Genomic DNA, 13,432 nt, shown 5'->3' on the forward strand with positions numbered 1-13,432 from the left:
AATAGATCAAATGAAAGCTCGAAGAATCCACTGTTTTATATGGTGAATAGTCTTCATTTTAGGGATTGAAACCTATTAGGTGCTAACAATTTCTTGGGGCCATCGGACTAAGGGAAAACCCTTGAATTAACCGCGGTGCACTTACGGAAAACTTCTTACTGAGGGCCTGTGCACCCTAGGGATTAGTCGGTCTTTGATCCGGACACCCCGGAGCCAATCAAAAATAAAAAAATGGTGAATAGTCTTCATCCTTTTTTAGCAACATGATAAAAAAGAAAAAGAAAAGAAAATAACAAAGAAATTGTATGTGGGACAATTTTAGGAATCTCGGACAATTTTAGGAAAATAACAAAGAAATTACAGTGGGTTTTGGTTGTAGAGCTTCTGCCTTCTAGTGTTGGGGTTTTATGAGGGAGAACAGAGTTTCTAGAGTTTTTAGGTATAAAAGGTTAGTTTGGGCTTGATTTTTAAGAGTTGCATGTTGCAGGATTTTTGGATTATTGGTGCCTACAATAGGGAATTATAGAAGATTTCAGTTGTAGAAATCTTCTAGCTTCTAGAGCTAGGGTTTTAAGAGGAGGGAACAGTTTCTAGGGTTTCTTGGTGTAAAAGCCTACTTTGGGCTTGATTTTCAAGAGTTGCAGGCAATAGGATTTTTGGAATTAGTTGCAAGATTTTTCTGAGCAGCAACTATTTTCAGGTGTTTTAGTGGCCAAAGGGTAAGAGATGAGGTTGGGGAAGACTTGAGCTTGTTTGGTTAGGGTTTAAAGGCCGAAAAGGAGATTGTTCTATGGCTATGAACACTAACTTGGGAATAGTACTCTGAAAGAGGAGGAAGAAAAGTGTTTTCCGTCGTAGGAGTTGAGAAAATCTTGCACAAAACACAATATCAATTCTTTATAATATCAACTCTATCGAATCATTGAGATTGCACAAATGTTTTATATGTTTTAAGACTCCTACTTTTATAAGGATTAGGACTTAAATTTAGAGATTAAGAACATTTGGTAACTATGACTATTCTGGACTAACTGATACTCCTAATTAAATTCAAATATCATTACTCGACTTGTAAGAGCATGACCCCATAGCCCATGTTTAGAAATTTACAAAGTTGTCCAGTTTGAGTAGTAAGAGAAATGAGCTTGGGACAAATGCAGTCTATTCTAGCTGAAAATCAACTCTAAATTTTTTCTGACCCCTTCTTCAACTTGAACAGTTTTTACTGTGCTCAATTCTAACTTTGTTAACTGGCCAAATGATGCAGTGCACTGGTTTGGGGTTCAAGCGCGAAACACAAGCCCCAAAGAGTAGGCAAGGTAAATTATGTAAACTGGATCTCATGTGCTCGGTTGCTCTTATTTCTCCTTTTTCCTCATTTATATTTGTTTACGACTATGCTTTTTATACACCAGGAGCATGAACTTGAAGATGAAGACGTTGTGCAGATCATCAAAAAGGTGTGATTACAAAATCTGCAATTGCACATTAGATGGTGTTGAATTTTGTGAGGAATATATGTGGTGGTGAGTAGAGCTTTCCTGATTTTGCTAAGCTTCGCTGTCAATGTTTTCCATCTTTCTTCAAGGATAGTTAGGTTGAAGAAAAGACGGAATGATGAGTAATTAAGTCATTTTGTGTTCAAATTATTAAGTGGTAATATATATACTTCCAGACCTTGTTTCTTGAGATAGGTTTTTTTTATGTGACAGGATGTAAGGTTAAAATACAACTCTGGTTTGAAGAACATTTTGAACAAAGTTAATGATGTGGCTTCTTTTTCGCTTAAAAACATTGAAATTGCTTTTTTTTTTTTCCCTTTCTCTAAATCCATAAGCTGTCATATATTTTTGGAGAATGGATGAGGTTTACTTGCAGGTTTTGAAGTTGTCAATTAGTTAAGATGAAGCAATATAATAATAAATAAAGTAATTTGTGCAGCCAAAGAGGCCCTTGATAAATTTTGTTTTAACAATCCTTTCTTTTTTTTCTTTTTTCTTTTTTCTTCTTCCTTAGAGAATTTCTAATTGCGTGTTCCATCGTCCAAAACTCATAAAAAGGGTATTACGACAAAAGAGATGATAAATAAAATGGTTAATTATACTCTCACCCTTGTAGTTTGATCTAAATTTCAATTTAGTCCCTATAGATTCAATTTGAATAATTTGACCCCTAAGTTTTAATCTAGTTTCATTTTGGTCATTCTCTTAAATTTTTGTAATTTTGTCTGTGTACACTTTAGAAAATTGAGAAGTGTTATAAAATTGTTAATTTTAACATTCAAGACAGAAGAGTCAAATTAACAGTAGACTTAAAGTGTGGTCCAAAATTGTTAATTTTAACTTTCAATTTAAATGCATGGACTAAGTTGAAATTAAAGGGTAGGGATTAAATTGTTCAAATTAAAATTATAAAGGTTGAAGTGAAATTTGAATCAAATTATAAGAATGAAAAGTGTAATTAATCCTAATTAAAATGTGCTTATCCTAATGTCGTCGTTAAAAATATTTCACTATGCCCAAACTTGTGATCTTCCTTTCAATGCAGGCTCCTAATAAACATTTGGGGGTTGTAATAATTCGTGTCATTTGGATTTGCAAATAAGGGACAGTGATTGAATTACATAATTCCTGGATTAAATTATTTTGTTTAGTCCAAATTTTGTAATATGAAATAACTTATTTCGTCCAATACTTCTATCTCGAATATACAAAATTATTTTGTATCTAAATATATCATTTTTATATCAACAATGAGTAAAATGTCATCCTTGTGATAAGTTGTCCCAACAAGAATTTCATTGTGTTAATAAAGCCAATATAAGCCACCATTGGACGACGTTGGCGATAGTATTAAATGCCATAGCCAAATTTGTAGATGTCATTTTATTTTTGCTTGAAATAAAGGGCAGAAAAGGGGTAGACTGAATGAACCTAAACGGGTATGCCAATGCAGGAGACCAGTAGATGCTTTCTCACAATGAGCATGAGTCACGGTCTGATTGTAACTACGTTACTTTAGTGACAAAGAGTCGGGGGTCCAAAATTAATAGACAAAAATATCATCTCTAAGCATTGTCCCAAATAAATAAACTCATCTTTAGGAAACACAATTGACCGCATAAAAAAAAAACCCAACTTTCTCTCTCTAGCTTTCTCTCCTAGGGTTGCTATTTGGGCCTGCTGTTTGGGGGGGGAGGGGCGCCCCGACCTCTCTCCGGTCGCCTCTCTCCTCTTCCCCCTTTTCTTCTTTTACTTTTCTGCAAAATAACTTTTGGGAGATTTCTTTCCACTCTCTCCCTCCTTGTGAGGTGCTGCTTGCCCTAGGGTGGAAATTTCTTTGCGTTTTCTCCTCCTCCACCTCCCAACCGGAGCTTAATCTGCCACTTTTTCGCTGTCTTTCACTGTTCCGTGCCGCCACAACCACAACACCAATGGATTTGCCGCCTATCGCCTCTTCACGCTGCCGACACCACCACCACCACGCCGTAACCATCCTTCCACCAGATCTGATTCTTCCCTAGATCTTAGCTTTGGTTTTCTTTTTGAGTTTTTTTCTAATTTTATTCTGTATTTCTGTTTGTTTGGGTTCCATGGGTGTGATCTGTTAGCTTACCCTCTTTGGAGTGAAGCTTTTGTGGTATCTCCGACTGGAAACGGAGGGATTAGAATCCATCGGACTTGAGTCCTGGGACTGTGAATCCCCCGGACTATTTGGTCAGATTGGATATGTATCCTGTGTTTGTTTTTTCATGGGATTAGATGTTTGGATAGGACTATTTTCAGTGAATCCAACGTTTGGTTGGACGGACTGGATAGGATAAATGAACAAAAGACTATTTTATCCTTTTTCAATTGTTTACTAAGTAATAGCAATATTAAACATATCTTTAATATTTTAATTATTTTTAGTTAGATTAAATAAAAATTTATTTTATTTTATCTTTTACACAATTAAATAAATTTATTTTTTTTAAAATTAAATAAATAAATAAATAAAAAGGGTAAAATTTGATTACTGTGTAACCGTTACTGTGTAACCATTACTAAAGGGTAAAATTTGATTACTGTGTTAAAATTTTTTACACCATTATACTGTTTTAAAATTTTACACAATGATTTATTAAATAAATTTGTTTTAATAAAATACAGAGGACATTATTTTTTTTATATTATTTAATAAATCATTAAAATTTCATTTAATACTGTATAACCTGTATAAAAAATTTATATTATTTTTTTAATTAAAATTTTAAATAAATTTTAAATAAAACACCTATTAAAATTTAAATAATAAAATTAAATAAATTATAAACAAAATTTTAAAATAAAACATCAATAAAATATCTATAAAAAATTATTTTAAAAAATTAAATAAATAAAACATCAAGAAAAAGTTAAATAAAATTATTTTATTTTTAAATTGAGACATTTAAATTTTATTAAATTTTAGTAAATATAATACATAATTAAATAGTAGAGGGTCAAAATGATTATTTTAGCATCTAATCCCAACAGTGGATAGTCCCCCACATTCTGTCCCACCCCCACGACACAATAGTCCCCCATATGGGGTATAAGGAGTCCGGTCGGACTCCATGTCCGGCGGACTTAAAAAAAATCAAACGGCGAATAAGGAGCACTATTTGGATTACAACCCAAATAGTGGATAGTCCCCCCTCCAGTCCCACGAATCAAACACGCCCTACGGGTTAGGATCGTGTATGATTATATCTTTGATACTATTTTAACTTTGCTTATGTGTTTATTTGCTCATTTTTCCTTTGATTAGGGTAAGCTCTACTTGTAAACATGGACTCTTTTGTAAGTGCCGTTTTGGCCCATCATTAATAGATTTCTCTCCCATTCAAAAAAAAAAAAAAAAAAAATCATCTTTCTGATTATCAAATTGAGAACTGATAATTATAAGGCAAATATTAAAAGCAGTTTTTTTCCTATTTTCAAATAATTAGTTCTTTAATTTATATAATTCAAGTAAAAATTACATCAAACATTGCGTCTTTTTTTCTTTCATACACTAGTCAGCAAGTCACAAATCATTGCAAGGGTCCAACTTGTAGATGAATAAAAACTTAAAAAGGCACGTTAGAGAAGAATAAAAACCTTGAAAAGTAACATATAGAGATTAATAAAAAAACGTATAAGCTCTTAGTATTGTTCACATGTATGATCTTTTATTTTTCTTTTTTCTGTTTTTAAATGCTTGGTCCTATTGGATCTAAACACTAGTCCCATTTTGTTTTCTTCCCATTAATTACTTGTTCATACATCATAAAGACATTCGAAAATGCCATAATCATAAAACAAGATAGTCATCAACGCGCCGGTGGAATAAAAAAAATACCATCTCCATTAGATTCAGATTCACAAACACATCATCATTGTTCCAATGGAGTAAATTCACAATAATACATTACCATGACAGAAAAAGTTACAAATTGCGTGAAAATGCTTCAGAAATCTCAAGCTTTTACACAACAGTTGAAGTAGCTGAGAAAGCTTCTCCTCGTCTGTCAAGAATAGAAACAAATCATCGAGAGATACAAGAGTCAAAGACCAGGTAACGAAATATAATACTTATTGCTGTATCATTCCAATTGTGAAGTTGAATAAATAAATAAATTGTTCCTTTTTAATGAACAGATTGTTCAATTATTTTGTCTTGTTGAGCACATGGGTTGTCCCTGTTTGGGTAGATATATGATATATCAGACTGGTTTGGTATTATGCTGGTTTTTTGTTTTTATATTTGGTAAAACACAAACAACTAGTTCAGTGAATTGTTACCAAAAACTGTTTTTGAAAACAATTTCTAAAAGACACAACTATTTAAGAAATACCAAAAAGCTGTTTTTAATGAGTGAATGAATACAAAAAAAAAAAAAAAAAAAAAACAATGATACCAAACAGGTCTTGATGAACTAAAAAAGTTTTTTCGTTTTGCTTGACATGACATCCGTTCCCACCCAACCCTAACTCCCCCCAACAAAAACAAAAACAAAAACAAAAAAATAAATATCCTGACCCTGCTGATGAACAAGAAAATAATGTGGGACAGAGGTTGAGGTTTTCTATCAAGGAGAGAATGAAGCCAATAAATTTAGATCAGACACGAATATTATTATATGGCTTGTAACATTCATTCCATGTGCACTACTTGTGCGCTTACCACTGGTCCAGGTAAATTAGGATATCATCCCCACACCCAATTGCTTCTAAAAACAAAATATTATGCTTCCCATTTTAAGCACACATCTCCATCATACAAGTTGTCACTGATCTCTCCCCACAAAGTGTGGTTCATATCCTACACCATCTTTCTCTTACAAGTACACCACATGGTGGGTTCAGACTCTCAGATGAGTCTCCTTCAAAACCTACTTGGTTTATTAGTTTTGGGACCCATTTCCTGGATGATGGATTTTAACAAAGTCTTCCGAAAAAATTGTTAGTGTGTTTCTTTGAAATGCATGCCCTAATGCACAAAAATCTTAATAAATAATGATTCAAAAGGACTACCATTTCAATTTTATACTCTCTAGGCCAACAAATTTCACACAAAAAAAATTCAAAATGATTCAGCTAAACAACCTTAGTCCAGCGCCACAGCAAGTGACAGGATTGCATCAGAATACATTATAATATGACACCACCCTACATGCATCCCATTATCATAAATATTTTTTTCTTTATTATATTCCTTGCCAAATTAATAACAACCACTATGAACCTTATCTATGTACTCAGTACTGTATTAGATCCCTGGTAATAACTAAAACAACAACAATCTGCATATAGCTAGCTGTATTCAGTGGTGCTAATATACATATAATAAAGCTAATGAACAAATAACCCAACAAAATAAAGCCAATGAATCTTAACCAACAACAACTACCTGTAAACATATAACAAAGCTGATTAGTAAAGGCAAGGAATCTTACAGTTGGAGAATGGTCCTGGTGGAAATGGTGGTGTTGATGGTCACGGTGGGCTGAGTTAGCAGTGGTGGCGGTTGAGGAGATGAGCTCTTCTTCATTTCCAAGACTGGCTCTTGACACATCCCTCTTGTTCTGTTTTCTATTTTCTCTGATTTTTGAGAAATCCAGAGAGTAATCTGGCATTACTCCCTTTTGATCCCAGTCCCCAAACTGGGGAACGGACAGCCATGGTGTGTTCTTCTGCACAATGCGTTAAAAAAAATATGATTTTTAGTAGGAATCAACAATTCTTCCAGTTCCTGATATGCAAATGCATTGAAAGGGTACATTTACCATTGGTTCCCATAACCATTTTTCAAAAGGACCAAGAAATGCTAACCAGTATCCCGAGGCATTGATTTTGCATCAAGATTGGGATGAAAAATGTTTAGAAAATAGGTGAAAAAGTTAAAAAAATGTTCTGAAATTGGCGACAAAAGTTTTAAAATTGGTATTAAAAACAATTGTTTCTTGCTATTTATTTGTTAAAATTGTTTCTCAAAAGTTAAGTCGAAAAGCAAACAATGGAGGGTTTCTTGGAAATATCAAAGAAATCCATTTCCATGTTTTAATTTTCAAGTATTGTTTATTACATAGAATTGTCATCCTTTTCCTTTACATATTTCCCAAAAGTCAAAACTTTGAAACTCAAATAGCCCAATTTTTTTGGGAGTACATGAAAAATGTAAGATGTGGTCTTATGAGACTTTATCAGGAATAGTTCCTTCAAAATTATCTCATTCCAGCTTTCCCATATACTTTTTATTTATTTAAAAAAATTCAAAATAGCAGAAATGTCAAACACAAATATTGAATAATTTCAAACCACAGCGGCCTTCAAACTTCAAAGTAAGAAAAAATACAATTATTTTTCATGTATTAAATTTCAAAAGAAAGAGAAATGTGAAGGAAGGAGACTGGTCATGACATTCACTTAATTTGAACCAAAAAAAAAAAAAAAAAGAAAAAAGACAAAATATGACAACGTTGGACGGGTTCTCCCTTTAAAAAGGTTGAAGGATTGTAATTGACCAAATAAAAAAATCACAAAAAAAATTAAAACAAAATAAATAAACTTAATTGTAAGCCTGCTATTTTTAAGCAGATCAATTATAAAAATAAATAAATAAATAAACAAAATCATGTGAATTAAACATAATTGTAAGAAAGCCAATGTGGCATATGATAATAAACAGAATCAACAGACTTGCAAAAAACTATATCAACTCCTGAAAGATAAATTGGAACTTTAAGCTCCATTAAAGCATCTCCAATCCTTCACATTAATTGGATGAAAAAGTGCTAAAAAAATAATCTCCAATCAGTTCATCAATTGTTCATCAAATCAAGAGAGAGTAATTTTTTCAATCAAATTGAGAACTCAACAAGTCATTCATCAAATTGGAGATGTTTTTTTCATTAAATTTGATGAATAGGGGAAATTGGGATAAGAGAGAAATTTTAAAAAAGATTTTGATGAAAATTGGATGAAAGGATTCGAGTTTACTCAAATTTAGAATCAAATTAGATGGAAAAATTGGTGAAGAGTTGAAGATGCTCTTAGAACAAAATCAAATTGCAAGAACAAATATTCATAAAATATATATATGCCAAAAGTGCTGGCACACAATATGTGAAATCGGTAATTACTAATTGACGTAGTTAGACAGTCTTGGTGAAGATAATTTTTTTTACTTTTTATCAAACCCAATATATATATATATATATATATATATATACACTTTGATGAGAAAAAGAAAAAAAAAAAAAACCCCCCAAGAAACTGAAAATTTTATTTTTCTTATATTTTTCTCAGTCTCATGCTAAACAAAGGCGCACACACAAAAAAAGAAAAAAAAAAAGAAGAAGTTGTAATTCATTTTCTATATCCCACAGTTTGGATCATTTTCATAAACAAACCTAGCCTTCAGTTATCAAGAAAAACAACAGAATATCCCAAATCTAAACATCAAAGAAGAAATAGAAAACGACAAAAAATAGTAGTAGTAAATGTAGAGATATGTAAGAGAGAGAGAGAGAGAGTACCTCCTTGCGATCTTCCATGGGGATTGGAAATCTGATCTCTGACTTAGATATTACTACTAGAGAAGAGAAGTGTTAAACAAACCTTATACGAGAGAGAGAGAGAGAGAGAGAGAGAGAGAGCTGTGGATTGTGAAGAGAGGGAAGTAGTATATAGGAGGAGGAAAGAGAGAGCATGTTTTTATTTACAGGGAGATGACAGCACACACTCGTCTATCAGATTATTCAGAGAACCCGTGTGTCCGTGTCTATCTAGTCTACTACACCTCCTCATCATCACCAATCAATTACCAACACAAAAAAAAAAAAAAAAAAAAAAAAAAAATTAAAAATGCTCCGTAACTCGAAAAATTGAGATTCAAATAGTTCGAATGGTATAAAAAATATTATTTTATTAATAAAAAAATAAAAAAAAAATCTTAAAATAATGTCGTTTTAGAATTTCAAGTCATTCCAACTTTTAATTTTTCGAACTATCTAGCGGTGGTGATAAAACATATCCTCCTCAGTTTACAGCCTAGTATACGTGTCTGTCTAGGGGAATTTTCATTACGCAATATATTTGCCTCTTTATCCTTTTTTGCTTTTTTTTTCTTTTTATTTGGGTTGCTATTTACTCACATCTTTAAAAAAATTACAAACACACCTTTTGATATTTATTTAAATTATAAATTATATTTTATAATTTTAAAAATTATATTATGTCTCCTAAGGTTTTTAATTTTATGACAAATAAGTCATTTTATTAATAAATTATCAAGTTAATTAATATTTTTTAATAATGTTAAAATTTTATTTCAATTAATAATTCAGATAATTTTATTATTGTATAGATGAATAGTTATAAATTTTATTTTTTTAATTAATTCTGTTAAATAAAAAATTCTGACACGAAAATATTTATAATTTTCTAAATTACAAGAGACAATTCATATTTTAAGCAAATCTTAAAGGGTATATTTGTAATTTATCCCATCTTTTTGCTTTGACCCCCTTACTTCTTTAAACTCTTACCTAGAAAAACAAGTTCTCACTTTCTCTTTAAACTCTTACTTTAATACCAATTATACCCCTAATTCCAAACCAAACACAAACCCTAGCCCCTAACCTTAATCACATCTCCACCAACTCCGGCCAGCAATCCTACCCCTTCAACGACCTCCCATCACTTTCCCTATCGGCAATTACTCTTCCATAACGTCTTACCACCACAACCCCCTTCCTCTTTCTTTTTTGTTCAGATCTACTGCTGAGATCACAGTGGCGACTCTCCATTCATTGAATCAATTTCATACGCTTGTTAGCCTTGATATTGTAAGTACCAAAACTATTAACATAGATGAATTGTGAAAACATCTAAGTGCATTTTTATAGACGTTTGTATTGATAAATTTTATGAATGTTTGTACATTGAATGTTTTTATAGATGCTTGATATTTCAAGGAAAGTGAATGTATAAACATGCGGTAACAAATGGCTGGACAAATTTCATTTGTTCAACATGACACCGGAATAATCTAAATTGTTTAGCAATGTATAACCAAACAAGCCCATCATAAATTTAGGGAACAAAATGATGTTTTAAGGAAGTGAATTTGTAAACGTGCAGAAATAAATGGCTGGACAAATATAGTTTGTTTTGTAACATAACACCAGAGTAATTCAAAAAGAATATGTGTCTGTTTGGTGCAGCTTAAAAGCTGCTTATTTCAGCTTTCAGCTTAATTTAAGCTATTTTGATGTGTTTGGTTTAGCTTATAGCTTTTTGAAAGTCAGAAATCAGCTTATTTTTTGAGTGGGGCAAGAGATGCTTAATTTATAAGTCAGAAATCAGCTTATATTCATAATTATAAGTTATAAGCTGTAAGCTCTTTAGGCATAAGCTATAAGTACTTTCCCACAGCTCTACCAAACAGGTCCTGTGTATAATGAGAAAAATTTGGAAGAGCTTTAAAAATGATTTAATTCAGGATTAGCTTTGGTATTATAAAAGATGTAATGAGAATTTCCATTATTTTTTAAAGGTGTAATGCGAAATAAGGGCAAGTTTGGGATCTTTCAAAAAAGATAAAAAGACAAAAAATTACTTAAAAAGTTAAAAATATAACACTATTCACCAAAAGTCAACAATTACGGCTGCACAACTCCCAATTCGAATTTTTCCCTACAAATCAATTTTTACAATTTTTTATTACACATTTTTTCATAAAAAGTCAAAAAGTTAACCTAAACATCCATATTTTCAACCTCAATTTTTTTACAATTTTTTATTACACATTTTTTCATAAAAAGTCAAAAAGTTAACTCAAACATCCATATTTTTAACCTCAATTTTTTAGTCTAAAAAGACAAAAAATACACTTATTTAAGACACCCCAAACAACCCCTACGTGTAAAGAGGTAAAATTATGATGTAAGTGAAATTTTTCGTCTATCTAATATGCATCTCACTTTAGATTATGTTCTTCTCTTTATTTACTGAAATTGCCACCCTCCGATCCCACACACTTTCTGCTTTCTTCCTTTTATTTACCTTATTCAATTTTTTTATTAATAAAGGTACTGTATAAAATTAAATAAGTCTGTTACGGATAATTTAGGAGTTGTTTAGGGTGTCCTAAATAAGTGTACTTTTTATTTTTTTAGACTAAAAAGTTGAGGTTGAAAATATGAATGTTTGGGTTAACTTTTTGACTTTTTATGAAAAAATATGTATTAAAAAATTATATAAATTAATGTGTAGAGAAAAATTAGTATTGGGAGTTGTGCAGCCATAATTGTTGACTTTTAATAAATAGTAATAATTTTTTAACTTTTTAAGTAATTTTTTAATTTTTTAACTTTTTTGAGACTTTCCAAACTTGACCTTAGTGTCAGTTGACTAAAAATACAAGAAGGTGTAACAATTAAAAATTGAGTTCTTACATCCATCCCAAGCCCAAGGTTAACCAGATCATCTGCTTTTCGATAGTGAAAAATTTTAAAATTTTAAAATTTTGCGATGTTGATTTGTGATTATTTGTTAATTTTAAAAAATAAATAATAATATCAATTAAACAATTAAAGATAAATCAACATAACGATTTAATGTGAAAAAATTATAATTGGAGCACATCCAATTCACAGATAAAAATCACAAAATAATCTATTAAGAAGACAAAAAAAAAATACACAAGTGTATCCTCAATTACCTAGCGAATCCACACCTGAATTGAACCGACCTCTATATGTTTCTTCCACCACCATCTTCACCTCGAAATTGTTTTGCCCAACGTTGAGTTCACAATGTCGATGCCGAATCCACGATGATGAGCCACTTCGGAATCTACCAAAACTTCAGACCCAAATTCCACAGAATTCACCAAAGAACAACTCTCTTTTTTGTGAATAAAACAAAATAAAAGCAAAGAAGCTTCAGATCAAAATCCTAATACCTAAGAAGAAGATCTGGAAGTCGTACCTCAAAAATTGAATTAATCGCAAATTTATAGCAAATAGAATTGCGATCTCTACTCGAGTACAGAAATGGCCGCTCGAGTGGTCAGACCGAAATGCGTGTTTCAGAACAAGGATCTACACTTGAGTGTAGGAAAGTTCGCTCGAGCGTAAAAAAATAACTCTCAATACTTTTGCAGGCGAGTGAAACTTTTGAAAGGATTAAGATCACAAACTCCTCTGTATAGTCACAATTCGGATTGAATTCGCATCTAAATATTTACAGCTTCACTGAAATAAAAGATCAAATAAAATTATAACTGAAAAGAATTTTGTCAAATGAGATTACAAATTACAAAAACCTAATAGATAGCAATGGTTAACTCTAGATACTTCTAACCTACTCAGTAAGTACTTACAGTCAAGAATGATATTACTATAGTTATGGTGGGTAGTGTCTTCTGATTGAGTGAGGTCCATGATTTGCTTTGCATCCGCTTCCACGGTAAGGTTTGCAAGGTTGAGGTTATTGGCTAGATTAAGTCCATTCCCAAGTGCTCAAAGTTTGGCTGCGGTGGCTGAAGTGGTACCAATATTTTTGCAAAAATCAGCAACACATTGATCGTGGTGGTCTCTGATGATTCCGTCCTCACTGGCTTTACCCAGGTTTCCCTTGACAGCTCCGTCCGTGTTGAGTTTAAAACTGTTGAAAGTGGGTGGATTCCAACTAATTGGAATGATGTCCTTGATTTTGTTTCGGTCACCCCTCCCCACAAGAGAGTGCCATTCTAAAGCTCTAAACGGGATGATGTGAGGTATGTTGACTGGCTGGGTTGGGGGTAAAAGGTGCTTGCTGTTGATTCAAAGATAGTTCTAATCTATTAAAAATTAGATTGAAAGTGCCATGATACACCTATTACATGATATAAATAAATATATTATTAGCTTTTGAAATAA

General features: G+C 31.9%; 2 protein-coding genes across 3 annotated transcripts in view; one reads left to right on the forward strand and one right to left on the reverse strand.

Annotated features, from left to right (window-relative positions):
* LOC114300768 (developmentally-regulated G-protein 3) overlaps nucleotides 1–1,792 on the forward strand; it is a 44,583-nt gene extending 42,791 nt beyond the window's left edge. For both annotated transcript variants that reach the window (XM_028245632.2, XM_082889650.1), the window contains 2 exons: nucleotides 1,268–1,319; nucleotides 1,416–1,792. In XM_028245632.2, the coding sequence (XP_028101433.1) occupies nucleotides 1,268–1,319; nucleotides 1,416–1,466 (103 nt within the window). In that variant the 3' untranslated portion in view covers nucleotides 1,467–1,792. The remainder of the gene's footprint in view (nucleotides 1–1,267; nucleotides 1,320–1,415) is intronic.
* Nucleotides 1,793–5,347: 3,555 nt separating this feature from the next.
* Nucleotides 5,348–9,353, reverse strand: LOC114300769 (uncharacterized). The gene is made up of 3 exons (XM_028245633.2): nucleotides 9,044–9,353; nucleotides 6,962–7,198; nucleotides 5,348–5,530 (listed from the first exon to the last, which is right to left on the reverse strand). The coding sequence occupies exons 1-3, from the start codon at nucleotides 9,059–9,061 to the stop codon at nucleotides 5,483–5,485; spliced, it is 303 nt and encodes a 100-aa protein (XP_028101434.2). The 5' UTR covers nucleotides 9,062–9,353; the 3' UTR covers nucleotides 5,348–5,482.
* Between the last annotated feature and the right edge of the window lie 4,079 nt (nucleotides 9,354–13,432).

The sequence above is a fragment of the Camellia sinensis genome, chromosome 1 (assembly GCF_055761805.1).
Source record: "Camellia sinensis isolate YWXY chromosome 1, ASM5576180v1, whole genome shotgun sequence".
Taxonomy (NCBI): Eukaryota; Viridiplantae; Streptophyta; class Magnoliopsida; order Ericales; family Theaceae; genus Camellia; species Camellia sinensis.

What these genes read in the sequence shown, in the direction of transcription:
- LOC114300769 (XM_028245633.2), bottom strand. An exon ending in ACCAGGACCATTCTCCAACT is followed by an intron (nt 5,531 to 6,961) that starts GTAAGATTCCTT and finishes TATTCTTGACAG; the next exon opens with ACGAGGAGAAGCTTTCTCAG.